At 39.4% G+C, this 13,985-nt stretch overlaps 1 protein-coding gene across 1 annotated transcript in view; it reads left to right on the top strand.

The window, feature by feature from the left end:
- ACSBG1 (acyl-CoA synthetase bubblegum family member 1) overlaps positions 1-13,985 on the top strand; it is a 36,027-nt gene that overhangs the window by 12,135 nt on the left and 9,907 nt on the right. The window contains exons 3-7 of the mRNA XM_058846704.1: positions 4,916-5,133; positions 5,764-5,852; positions 6,626-6,746; positions 10,329-10,409; positions 12,826-12,975. Coding sequence (XP_058702687.1) covers positions 4,916-5,133; positions 5,764-5,852; positions 6,626-6,746; positions 10,329-10,409; positions 12,826-12,975 — 659 coding nt within the window. The remainder of the gene's footprint in view (positions 1-4,915; positions 5,134-5,763; positions 5,853-6,625; positions 6,747-10,328; positions 10,410-12,825; positions 12,976-13,985) is intronic.

Genomic DNA, 13,985 nt, shown 5'->3' with positions numbered 1-13,985 from the left:
CCACTCCCTCACATAAGCTCATGGAGGCATTCTTTGGAGGATATCTTATTTCTCTGATCCACACTGTAGGGGTGTACTGATGTGAAGAGCAGTATATTTTATTGTAATTAATAATTGTTCCCTTTTCCTCCGGTGGAAAAAGTAGAAGTTTCCATTAATTTAAATATTTCTGTGTGTTTTTAATTTAAAAATTAAATTTAAATTTAAATATATTTCCTCTATTTATTGTATTTTCTGTTAGAGAGGGTAAAATTATTTGTTTATTGTGGAAAGCTGGTAATATAGCAGAAAACCCTTTTCCTCCCCCAGCCGTGGCAAGGCAAGCCACAGGAGCTGGTTTTGAGTTTATTAGAAGAATCACTATGTGTTTAGACTGGCTGAGACTTCCAGGTTCATTTAAAATTCCAAAGTTCTGTACCTTTGTTTAATCTGTTTACTGGCACAAGGAGAAGTTTGACATGGGTGCCAAGTTCTCAGACTCTAAACAGTCTGTACTCAGCTCCAGCTTTTACTAAAATGAAGTTAATCTTTCAGGGTCGCAGACATCTTGAAGAAAAGTAAAAAATAGTGGGGGAGAGGAGGGATGGTGTATTTCTGTTGTCAGCAGAATGTGATGGCATCATAGCAGTGGAATCTTGGATGATGACAGGAATGCCTCCAGCAAAGAGCTGAATTCCTTCTCTCGTCATTAGGGCAGAGGGATGTTTTGCAGCATCTGGCATATAATCAAGACTCTGTTTTGTGAATTAAATCTGATTAATTTTCAAGCAGAAGTTAAATTACTGGTTTACTTCTTGATTCGCAGAGCACATCTATGGAATTGGAGTTGCTCAGATCATGCAGCAGGGCCATTCCATAATCAGCCTGTCTGTTTATCTGTCTGAAAGGTGACCTTGGGTCTTCTGCATTTTATGACTCTCAGAGCTGTTCTTCCATAAACATCTGAATTTATTTATGTTCTCAAATCCTTGCTGGCAGTCACAAGAATGCTTGCAGGTCAGGTAGTAAACAGAGAGAAGGTTTCACTAATGATATTAGCTTTAAGCTGTAGGATTAGTGTATTTTGCTTGTCTTTGTTTTTTAGCTACTACACAGTCTCCTTCATGTATCCCAGAGGTCCAGCAGTTTCAGCCAGACTGATTATTCATGAAAAAAAAAATAAATTGTTATTTGTCTGTTTAAAGTAATTTTTGCTATCTGGGCTTGTACCATGTCAGAGCTTCCCATTGTACATGTGGAAGGACTAAACTGGCTGTTAAAAATACAAAATATGTTCTATGTTATGTATCATTTCAAACTTGGTAGAAAATATTTGAGTAACAAATATACTTTTATAACACAGTATTCACATGTCCATGTGAATAAGTTTAGGATTGTATTGTATCAGATCAGTTGAAAACTCCAGGTGTACCTTTTAAGTGGTTCATAACTACTTTTTTCCTCCTGTAAAGCTCCTTGTTGAAAATTTGCACTTTAGTTTCCATCTTAGTGGGAAAACTGCCCACCTAAATCCCAGGTGTTTAGATCAGCTTTTCTTAGAACAGTTCCCAGGAGAGGCTGCAGTACAATCATCCTGTTATAACTAATGAATGAGACTACCCCAAGCTGTCTGTTCCTTTGGCAGGGAAGACAGTGAAACATAGAAAATGAAGTCTGATTATGGAGTTTTTGGCCTTGGAGGAGAATGACATAGGGAAAAAAATGTCCTTCCAGAGCCTCAAACAGTGACAGTCCAGATTTTTTTACTGGAGTAAAATCTCTGCTCTTTTTGTTTTATTTGACAATATAGCCTTCTTTAAGCAGAAATCTTTTTGCAACATCTCTGACCTTCAGAATTCATATGAAGGACCTGAACCACGGTCACATAGTAGTGGATGGAAAAACATTTTGAGTATGAAGTATAATGCAGGTAGCAGGAGTGAGTGGAAGAAAGAGGAAAGGAACAACTGTTTTTTGCTTACATACAGAAAACTTTCAGTAGCATCAAGTGCTTTGAGCTGGATTGCTGGTTTTTTATCTTGGACTCTGTGAAGCTACAGTTGTATAATGTACCAATGCTAATAGTGTATATTGAGGGGTTTTATTCTCATCTCCACTTTGGATTCAGGAGGTACTGAATTGATTTCCAGCCTGCACATTGCAGTTTAACTTTGAGATGTTACTTAGGCAGAACACCTGTTTTGTTTCTCCCAATGTTTATAATTGATGCATTTTGTATTTAGTTAGGCATTCCTTCCCAGACACTTTCTACAAAGAATGAGCCCTCTGCTCAAAATCCCTCTGCAAAGTGACAGAGGAATATATTGTTCATGTTCTGTTGTTTTTACTAACTCTGGGGACAGACTAGTTAGATTTTTGGAATTTTTTGGCTTATTGATATTTCAGAACTGTTTTGAGATTTAAGATCTACCTGAAAATACGTGCAAAAGCACACACTGAATGGGCATTCAGGTTTGTATTTGTTTGTGCTGTATCTTGAGTATTATTAAGGTGATGCACAGAGTGTCTGAAAGGCATTCTGTTGTCTTTGATATGAATCCAAGATGTCTTTTTAACACCAGAAAAACCTGCATAAGGAAAACAAAAGGAAACCCAGTTTTCAAGTACTTTTTTGGTTTTTTTGTATGGGTATTTCAGGGATTTGATTGGTTTTCATTATTCTCTGGGAACTGTGCTGTTATCTGGTGCACATCTGAAGTGAAAAGACTATTAATGCAAATTCTGTAGTGTTATTGTAGGAATGTTGCTAATATTTTCAGTTTCTTTCAAGAGAAATACTCTTTATTCAGGAATGTTTTTAATACATTGACCAGAATGTTGTATTTTAGCTCAGTATGGTATGATTTTATTTTGAGCAGGGCAGTCACCTGCCTGTGTCTAAGCACACCTACAGTCCCTGACACCTTTGTTTTAGAAGCCAGAACAGCTATATATAGAGTTTTTCATCTGGGCTTTGGTGTGTCACTGCAGACAATAAACATTTGGATTAATAATAGCTTCTGTCTTTGACAGGTCTTACCTCTCATCCTTTTCATACCTGCATTGGGATTAAGTGCAGAAACAGCCACTTTGCCTTCTTGACTCATGAAGTATTTATTGGGCCTTCTGCCTACACTTTGATAAAGTCTGTCTATTACCTAAACTTGTTCAGAGCTATTTGTTTCTAAACTGTCTCAATTTATGATGCCCTTTCTCCACTGACCTAAGCACAGCTCCACACCTATGTTTTAAAAATCATTATGTTCAATTTACACATGAGAAAATGAAAGTGCATGGAGATGAAGCAGCTTTATTTGTACTTACTGTTGTCATTAGGACCTTCTGTTTGTCAAGAGAGCAATGAAAGTCTGCCAGCCAGGAGCAGGAATGGGATGGGATGGGATGGGATGGAATGGAATGGAATGGAATGGAATGGAATGGAATGGAATGGAATGGAATGGAATGGAATGGAATGGAATGGAATGGAATGGAATGGAATGGAATGGAATGGAATGGAATGTTGTGAGCTCACAATATTTTGCTGTGCCTCTGGCTCTCAGTGCAGACTGCAAGCCTGACTTTGAGGGAGGCTGCAACTGTGTTTTAAAGCACTGGTGTGGATCTAGCTATGGCTGATGAGTTCCTGTATTGCCAAAAGTGCTCAGAGAGGCAGTTCCCAGACCTCTGAAGCAAATAGAATAGTATTGGAGAAGAATGTGATGCATGTTGTACTTCTGAACACTCCAAAACCATTCTTTTTCAGCCACTGAGGTGGCAGGAAACAGCACAGATACTAACTGAGCTTGCTTTATAGTTTTTGCTGTTCATAGGTATAATAAAATACAATTATCCTTATGAACTTCTATTAGGAATTACAAAAAGTACTGTTTTCTATTACTCTCATTCTGACAAACCCAAGCACTTTGGTCTGAAATTTTTTCACCAGCTCACTGTAGAATATATCCATTTTTTATGCCTATGCTAAAAATGTTGCTTCATTTATAAAATAAAATCAAAGGAAAAAAGTGTTCTTAAAATGTTCTTGTACTGTTTTGTTCATAAGTATGGGAAGTGTTTGACGAGGGAGTCATGGGAGGGTTTGTGCTTTCCTTGTGAGAATTCACCTGAATTTTGCCAGCTTATAACCTCAAAGGAGTGTATTCATACTCAGCCTCTTGCAAGGAGAGCCTTTGAGGCAAACATTTCTTGTGATTGCCAGGGACTGTCCCAGTCCTTGGCACCCGTGGTGAGAGCCAAGTGACATTTGTTGGTACTCTGCATCTTTGTCGTGTAAAAGAAGAGGAGAAAAAAATACAGGGAGAAAAAAGTGGATGGCATAAAGACAGTGAGGAAGACAAGAGCAGAAGATGAAAAACTGAACCATGGGACCAGAGCAAGACAGGAGTGAGTGGAATGGACACATTAGAACATGGGCAGATGATGGAGGGAAAAACTGTAGGAAGTAACAGCAAAGAGGGACAGGATGAAGGAGAATAGCTGGAGGGGCAGGAGGTAGGGAAGAGATAACATGCAAAAAGAGCTTGGTTACTGAACAGGGGTGAAGGTTTCATATCTTTTGTATTTCTTTTGCCTTCTGATTCACCAGCTACTCCCCTGGCACAAGGGGGAGTGCAGAGCTGAGCACAGGCAGATTCTTCTGAAACTGGAAATGTGCCTGCAACACACAGATCATCAACATAATTCTGTATGGTACTTTTATTCAAGATGCAGAACAAAGTATAAGAAATAAAGATTTTGCTTTCTACATGGTATATTTGATAATAAGAAAATTGGAAAGCCCTTCTCTCAAGAGCTGGGAAGTGCCAGAGTTGTGCTTAGTCCTATGATTTTTATTCAGTCCTCTTGCCTTCTGATACACAGTCACATGGTATTCTTCAATTACAGATTATCTTGACAATGGTGCTTTCCCTTCCAGAGTCCCTGTGGACTTCTTTTGCTGATGGCAGAGTCAGACTGAGAATAGATAACTCATGCCCAGAGACTCCCATAACAGTTCATCAGATGTTCAAGGAGAGTGTGGAAAAATACGGATCTCTTAATGCTTTGGCCAGCAAAAAGAATGGAAAATGGGAGAAAATAACTTTTTCAGAATATTATTGCCTCTCTAGGAAAGCAGCCAAGAGCTTCTTGAAGGTAGGTACAGGAAGTCAAAACCAATGCCTTTAATCCTTTAGTCTTCTTTAAAACCCCCCAAAAAAACTTATCTAAAAAACTCCAACCCCAAACTCTACAATATACAAGAGGTTTTTTGCTTGAAGATCAGTAGTCATATTCTTCATTGAAATGATAATGATGAAAATGAGTTTTGGTCAGAGATAACACTGCTGTCAGGGAACCTTGACTGCAAGTGAGGAGCTGCTGTGTTGCACTGTGTCTGTGGGACATGGGTGCAGAGCTCAGCATGAGGCCTTAAGATCCAGAAAGAAAAATAGGGGAAAACTGCTATCATGAATTTGGTGAGATAAAGACAATGTTTAAAACATTCTAAATGTAGGGTAATATTAGTACTCATTATGCTCTTGTTCATATTGAAATGGGTCTTGGGCCTTTCTGGGAAGCAGAGACAGACAGGAGAAGGTAGTGGAAAATTCACATCCTCTTAATTGCTGATAAATACCAGGCTTGCTATGAATACCAAAACATGCTTTCACATGCCTTGTCACTACTGTAATAATAAATCAAAAGTTTCCATGGTTTATATTTGTATGCATGTTTCTCTCCTGTGGGCCTATATTATATAACCTTATGTGTATTATTTTTAAGCTTGGTCTTGAACGATTCCATAGTGTAGCAATCCTTGGATTTAATTCTCCAGAATGGTTCATCTCAGCTGTTGGAGCTATTTTTGCTGGGTAAGATATTTGGGGGGGGAAGTGCATGGGTGGATTAATTTTTGAGGGGAATTTGGGGATTTCTGTTTTGCTAGGAAATGTATCAAGTCAGTATCAAGTATTTTGTGTCATATCTTGGAAGTTGTGTTGCTACTGATTAACATGGGTTCAGTTCAGTTCAGCAGCCTGCTGGAGTCTCATATCCCAAATAGTCCAGACACTCATAAATACCTCCTGTTTGCCATGGCCTTAACCATGACAGTCACACAGAAGCTCTTGTACAGGATCTTATCAATGGAAGATGTGGGAAACTAATGAGAATCACTCATTTATATTAATGATAATAATATACTATTAACTACTCTGATTTCTTCTGTCTTGATACCTGGTAATTGGGATATTACTTCTTCAACTGTTCTGTACCAATGAAATCCAAATTGGAATCTGTGCACAGCTTGAACAAAAAGAGGACATAAGTGGAGATTTTTTTATCACTTCCCGAGCTAACTCCTGTGTAACCTTAACTGAGTTAAAACACTGAGTCCTAACCTACAGCATCTTCTACTGAATAGTTCAGAGATTAGTTATTGCAATGTGCATAAATCAGAGATTCATGTGTATCTGAATATGTGAAACAAACATTAGAGCTGTCCTGCTGTTTGCTTCCATATCTTCATACCTTCAGGTTTCTTCCAAACTTTGATTATTATTTTCTTTTGATAATACATGCATGTATATGTGTGTGTATGCATATAAATGTATGTTCTTAAATATATATGAATTTTTTGATGCAGAGGAATTGTCACAGGAATTTATACAACCAATTCTCCAGAGGCCTGTCACTACATTGCTCATGACAGCAAGACTGATGTAATGGTTGTGGAAAATCAGAAACAGCTGGACAAGATAATGCAGGTACAAGGTGGCTGAATGATTACTGAGAAGCCACAGTTTTTCATTTCTCAATGCTGTATTGGTCCTGAATACCATGTACACTCTCTGTGTCATAAAACCTTTCTTTGTGAAGTGTGTATTGTTACTCAGAAATCTGGTATATTGTGTTAGAGCTCATGGGTGACTCTGACCCTCTGCAGTGTCTGTGGCACCAGCAGACAGCTCACTGCAGGCTTACCTGAAAAAAACCCACATTTTAATCCCATGTTTTTACTATCACCACCTGATTCTGTTTGGAAAAGCACAGTCCACTTGAATGGAAGAGATTATGCTGATGCAGGTTTGTAGAGGTCTGCCATTTAAATGTTAAAGGTGTCAGTGTTCAGAATTATAAGAGAATGATACTCCTTCCAAGTTATCATCTTTTCCTGCTTGTACTATCAGCCATTAAGGCTCTTGGGTTTACTGCACTTTGGTGGCATCGTGGTTAACATTAGACAGACCTTAGTGAGAAAGCAGGAGCCTCCATAAGTGAACAATCTCAATTTTGACAGAACTCTTGGGCAGCAGTGCCAGATGGAAAGACCGATTTGAAGGCCAGGTGACTTGGGAGAGGAGCACAGGCAGCTCTTGGGAAGGGCTTGACTGGCTGTCAGATATTGAGGGAGGCCTGTGGACTCATCAAACGTGCACCAAATGGCACTCTTTGCTGAAGCAGGAGGGCCCTCCATGGTGGAGCTTTCTGCCAAAACCACATACCTGCAAGAGAGAAAATATGTTTTTGGGTTTTTTTGTTTTTTCAAGTGTATTTCATATGTGCTGTTCATTAATTACTTTGTATTTTGTAGTTATGTTTTATATGCAATATGGAGGGAGATTTTTTTTAATATTGTATAAAAACCCACAGTCAGACAAGCCTTCTTGCAGTGCCATTGACACCATACCAGGCTATGTTCCTTTCCTGGTTTTGTATTAGTTCATATTTGGTGAGAAGGAAAGAAGCCACCCACACAAATGATTTTTTGTAACATGCTGGTTGTGGGTGGGGAGATGAAAACTCCACAACTCATGAACCAGATTCTCATGAGACAAAACAGCTTTGTTCATTATGCAGAGCTCACTTTTATACTTGATTCAAAACTCCCAGGCTTAGATATCTATTGGCTGGGATCTCTTTCTGCCCAGATCTCTGGCCAGTGATGTGCTTGCTTCTCAGCTTGAATGGAGACGGCTGAGGGTCCCCTGTAACTTCTCTGGGAACATGTTCAGGCATGAACCAGGCCAGGCAAATTGGATTTGTGTTATGCTCAGATTTACTTTGTCCATTCCAGGCCAGCTGTACTGTGACAATAGTGTGACAATTTTTTTAGGAGGAGGCTGCTAAAAGCTTCCTCTGTACCTAGAAAAAACCAATAGCTGGCTAGCTCTGAGAATTGACAATGTATTAAACCGTTTAGAAGCTGGGTCCGCCTTTGTGAAATCCACATTTTAAAAACGGGCAAGGCCAGGAAATCTTTCTCTTGCTTCCAGCCTTGCAAGGTGACCATCTTTGAAAGGTGACCAGCCTTGAAAGGTGACCAGCCTTGGAAGGGCTCTGCTCTGGCTGGCCCCTGCACGGCCTGGCTGGGCTGAGACCGGACCCCAGCGGTGGCCGGGCAGGGGGTGGGAGGCTGCGGGGCCACGGCTGCTAACATCTCACTGACACTAAGCCCTGGGCCCCAGGAGCAGCTCTGGGTCTTGGCAGGATATCTGCAGGTCTGGGCAGGATACTCACTCCTTCACTGCACAGACCTGCAGACCTTTTGATCCTCTCTCAAAGGAGAGAAAAGGACAGAGTGAAGATACATAGAAGACAATATAAAGTCACCAAAGTCAGTAAAGGAGGAGTCAAGTCCCAAATGGAAGGAGAATGAGGAGATGCGCTAGTATTGGGGCTGAAAGTTCTTTTGGTAAGGCCATGGAGATGGACTATGATACACTAAAATATTCACCTTTAATTCATGAGAAAGTGTGGGGGGATGGAGTGTTCAAACTGTGGATGTGAGCAGAGGCATCTAGGATGAAGCAAAGTAGATGTTGAAGAAGTTGTGATTCTATGAGAAGCTTAGAGAGATGAGAGTGATGAAGACCCTTTGCCCCCAGGGAGAGAAGAAGACCTCTGTTCTCAGAAATAAAAATTATCACAGAGATAGATGAAGAGAACCTTTGCTTTTGAACAGCTCATCCTTAAAATAATACCCCATGAGCTGACATGACCTATTCACTCAGCTGTGGGAAGGCTGTGAAAATGGGAGGAGCTTCACAATTGCAGATTTTTTTTTTCCCTGGGCGGCTGCTATTCATGGAAATTGAAAAGCTACAAGAGAACTGTTTCTTGTTGAGAAGTCTCCATGGCATGGCAAGAGAAAACTCCTCTCCCTACAAAAACTGATGAAAGACTATTGTAGAGGTAGTAACTGATTGAAAATCCCAGGCTTTGTCTCTATGTTGTCAGTTAGGAAAGAAAAGGAGTCAGGCAGGGGGAGAAAAAGTATTCTGAAGGTTTTATTCTGATTATTTTTGTTCTTCTAGTTCTGTTAATAAAGTTTTCTTCATACTTTTTAAGTTTTGAGCCTGTTTTGCCCTCCTCCTAATTCATAATTCACAACAGGAAATGGGTGAGTAATTCTAGTGGGTGCACTGGTGATTTTGGTCAGCACTAAACCCACCACATTGTTTGGTGCATTGGCCAGGAAACTCAGATTAGTGAACCTAAACCACTACAGCTGTTGTGAACATGGAGAGAAGAATCCAAATGGAATAACTCGAGGGGTTTGGTTCATACACATTATGTAGAATAAGAGAGCTCTGGCCAGCACTGCTTTATCCAGCAGAGGGTTTTTTGAAACTTTTTTTCTGGAACTCAAGACTGAAATAACATCTCAATTGTTATCCTCCTAATAATATGTACATACTGGCTACCATCAAGCCACTGCTTTTGTATTGGCAAAATTCAGTTCAAAATGTGATTAACTGAAAGGCATCTGTGAGGCATGGGATCCCACAGAATTCAGTGAAATCAATGCTTCCTGCAGGCCATGCAAAGCACAAAATCACTGCTGTCTGCCTGTAAGCCTGCAGCTTTCTATTTTTATTTATCCTTACAATGTGCTTACAGCTTCCTTTGCTTTTTTCCTTAAGGAAGTAGAACTTTTATTAGCACTTGATGGCAGTTTTTGCTGAGGGACTTCATTAGTAATCACAGGTGAGGATCAGCTTCTAGCTTGACCTGCACTGTTCCTTTATGTGCCCTTTTGTGCATTTTGAGGAGGATGCTGAGGAGCCACTTCTGGTGTATTTTTCACTTTTTAAACCTTTTGACTGAAACTAGATTTCCTGGAGCAGACTGTGTAGTCTGTGTAGACTGTGTAGTTCCCTCCCACTTCCCTCTGCCTCTAGTTGAGCTAGTTGGTGATGAGTTTAGGGGAGAATATTTGGAGGTGGAAGAATATGGGAGGTTTTTGTGGCTGTCAAGCCATTACAGTTTTGGCAACATTAGAGTGGATAAAAGCCCACACAAGACATGAATAATAAATAATAACTTTGTTTTAAAAAATGCAACAGATCTGGAATCGCTTGCCACACTTGAAGGCTGTGGTGCTATATAAGGACTCCATTGCAGAGAGACATCCAAATTTGTACATGGTGAGTGAATACTAGAATAGAGGCATAACCAAATAATGTATGGGGTTAATACATGGGGTATTATTTATTTGATAAATTTCTACTGTGATTATATACCATTTAGAATGCATTGCTGTGTTCCAGCAAACACATTCAAAAGCTTTATCAGCTTTTTGTGTTTAATTTACCTTTGATACTTCACATTTAAAGTATTTGCTTTACTGTCTGTCTTGTCTTCCTGATATTTAACTTGACTAGGTTATTGAAGCACCTGTAGGTTTTAGGTGGGAATGTGTACTCTCAAATGGTTAAAAATTGCCCCCTAATGCATGTGAATTCAGAAATTTTTAAAGAATCCAGTATTTTAACTGGACTAATTATCAGATTTTAGGCTGAAAAGCTTTAACAGTGGAAAAAATATATTGAAAAGAAATATAATGTATTCAGTATATAAAAATATAATGAACACTGAACAGCATAGAAATGTTTTACATACTTGCAATTTGGATAATCTGATAGGAAAAATGTCTTCTGTGGTTTTTGTTTATGTCTTGCATATAAGTTAATAATAAACTGTTAGTGTTCCAATAGTGTACATATTGGTATAGAGCATGCCTTGCATCTTGTACAATAAAATATCAATACAAAGATGATCTGACTATTTAAAAAGACAAGGTGCTAGCATTTAATTCTTGAACAACTTGCACTTCCTGAAATGTAAATGCCTGAGAATTTCTGTATTTTTAAACTCTGGTTCAGTGTGCAGGTGTTATGTTGGGCATTTTCTCAGAGGAGCAGAATAACTATGAGTGTCTGACAGTTGCCACAGTTTATGTCATCTAAAGGAAAAATTAGAGATCAGCTCATCAAAGGCAGAAATGATTGTTGCTGAGGTGTGATGCAGAGCAAACTACTAACCCATGTGGCATTTGATGAAAGGGATTTGTGCCATTTGTGCCATGTGATGAGCAGCAGCAGGGACAGAGCTGGCTGAGCAGTGCGTGTTTCCAGAAGGCAAATGCAGAGTCAGGAGTGTGGTGTGACTGTTTCTGTACCTTCCACACTCGCTGGAATGCCAACACAATCTGTTGCAGGTGCTGCTCAGTAAACAAAGCCTGAGCAACAGATTCTCAGTGATCAATGCATTCCACTGTGAGAATACAGTAAGGTCAGGAAACCAGGAGCAGCTGCTTAGTGACATACAAACAATTACAGCCTTCACACCACCAGGCTTTCCAGGAGCTTGTGAAATTGATGCAGCCATATTCTGTGGGAAGGGATAGAATATGACCTGCTACTGAGCTGTGCAGTGCCTCTCTTTTCAGAGATGTGGTTTGTTGGAAGAAACTATAAAACTGATGAATTACCCTTAGGACAGCCTTACCACCCAAGAAAAGGAGGTTAAGGTGCCACAGAGGCTGACTTTTGTAATCTTAGTAGCCCAGTGGCAATGCCAGAGGTCTGAAAGAAGAAATTAAGTACCCTCTATAGAGGCTCTCCTTTTTTACCTCTGTTTTTCTCATCATCCCCATTACTGCTTAGTAGTCCTAGATACAGCTCCAAGAAATCACTGAAAAATGAAGGTGTTGCATCTTGCATTTGAATAACACACTTCTGTAGCACAGTATGAATCACATGATTGCAATAGAAAACTGACAGTTTGGTTATCCATTTTCTTAAAAAGTGCTGTGATACTCTTAATTTCCAATTAACATTGTGATCAATGCTACACTTAACAGCACATCAGGGGTGTGCAACAGAAGCATCAGGGAGCAACCCATACAATACAGAGGAGCAGGTTCAGAATTCTTCTAGGCCAATTTGTGTGGCACAAAAGCCCAGTGTCATTAAAGTTTTATCTCACTCTAGAATGAACCAAATTTGAATGGAAGCTATGACCAGTATCATATGCTGTTTCCTATAAAAGAGCACATAATTTGGGCAAACATTCATACATCTAGATAATGATGCTTTTGCAAAGAAGCTTTCATTCAATTGCTTGATAGTTATATAGTGTACAATGAATTATAGATGATCTGTCACAAGTATACTCTTAAAAATGATGCATCCAGATTCCTTTAAATAATACTCAAAATTATTCTTACAGTGTGAGAGTGTAAGAGTTTTAGCCTCTGTGACTTATCCATAGTATTGATGGTGGAGGAGGAACAGTATTTCTATTCCTTCTTAGATATTGAAAAGACTCATGGCAGCACAGTTTTAGATAGTCTGATTGCAATTCACACATTAAGCTCTAAAACCTACCATAGACTCACCATATTTCTTCCATAGCCAAGATCAGGGGAAACTTGCCTTGGACACATGTTCAGAATAAGGCACTGAAACGTTCTAACATTTTTGAGAGAGGAAAGATGCAGTAATGTATCAATTTGTAAGAAGCCATTTGGTATCCTGTATTTTCTGTTCCATGTTCTAGATGGAAGAGTTTCTGGAGCTGGGAGGTGATGTCTCTGACAGTACTTTGGATGACATTATTAACTCCCAGAAGCCGAATCAGTGCTGTGTTCTGATATACACCTCCGGAACAACTGGGAAGCCAAAAGGAGCCATGCTGAGTCATGACAATGTAGGTACTTTACACTCCTCCTGTAGCAGAGAAACAGCAAAGTGTGAGGATGTGTATTCCTGTGGTTTTAAATGCCTGCTACATCCTAGAGCCCTGAAATGCTTTTGCTTTTACAGCATGGACAGTGTACTACAAAGCAATGTCCAAAGTGCAGTCAGCTGTTTCTGGTAAAGTACAAGCAAGGTAAAGAATGAAACTCCATTCAAACAACACTTCACAAAGATGAACAGTTCTTTATGAAAATTAAATTTTTACCCACTGTATTTCTTGTGAGATCTAATGCATAAATTAATAAATATAATTCACAGATTGCCATAAAGTCTCTCAAGTGATGTCATAGGTCACTGTGAAATGAGCAAATCATATATATCAGCCAGCTACTATCAAAACAGCCTATGGACTGCTTTTGCAGATTTTATTAAAATTTGAGGTGGATGTGTAGGTTTTTTACTTTGCTGTTTCTTGTTCCTGGACTTGTGTGCAGGTTACTGTGTCTGTCACTGGAGGATAATACAGCTCCAGTGCTCAGTGCTGCTGCTAACAGTAGCCATACCTGCATTGTTGCAAACAGAAAATTTCCAGTTACAGACAAAAGCAAAGTTGTTTGCTAAAAGGACTTTCCACAGAGGTTTGTTTAGAAAGATACGTGGTTGGTGGCTGAGCAAGAGTAGAAAGTGGTAGGGAACCTTTCTGAATACATAGAGAATCTGTGAAAAGGGATGGTCTAAGTTGAGACCTCACCCCTTAAAATAAAGCAGAAATTATTGCAGACATGCACAATGTGAAAACAGCAATTCACCCAAATGTAGGAAATTAGTGTAGTAGTACCTGGAAGCATAACATAATAAACCTGGCAAACAAAAAGACTGATTTGATGTTGCAAATCTGTGCTCTTCTATCTCAAGAGTCTGGTGTCATTTCCATGCCAGCTGCCAAACTATTCTTGGCTGCTGATCACAAACAGGCTATTTTTATGTTGACAAAAAGTGGAAAGCACACCATGCCTCTAG

The sequence above is a fragment of the Poecile atricapillus genome, chromosome 11 (assembly GCF_030490865.1).
Source record: "Poecile atricapillus isolate bPoeAtr1 chromosome 11, bPoeAtr1.hap1, whole genome shotgun sequence".
NCBI classification, from domain to species: Eukaryota; Metazoa; Chordata; class Aves; order Passeriformes; family Paridae; genus Poecile; species Poecile atricapillus.
Note: the sequence above shows the minus strand (reverse complement) of the source record. Positions and strands in the feature narration are given on the sequence as shown.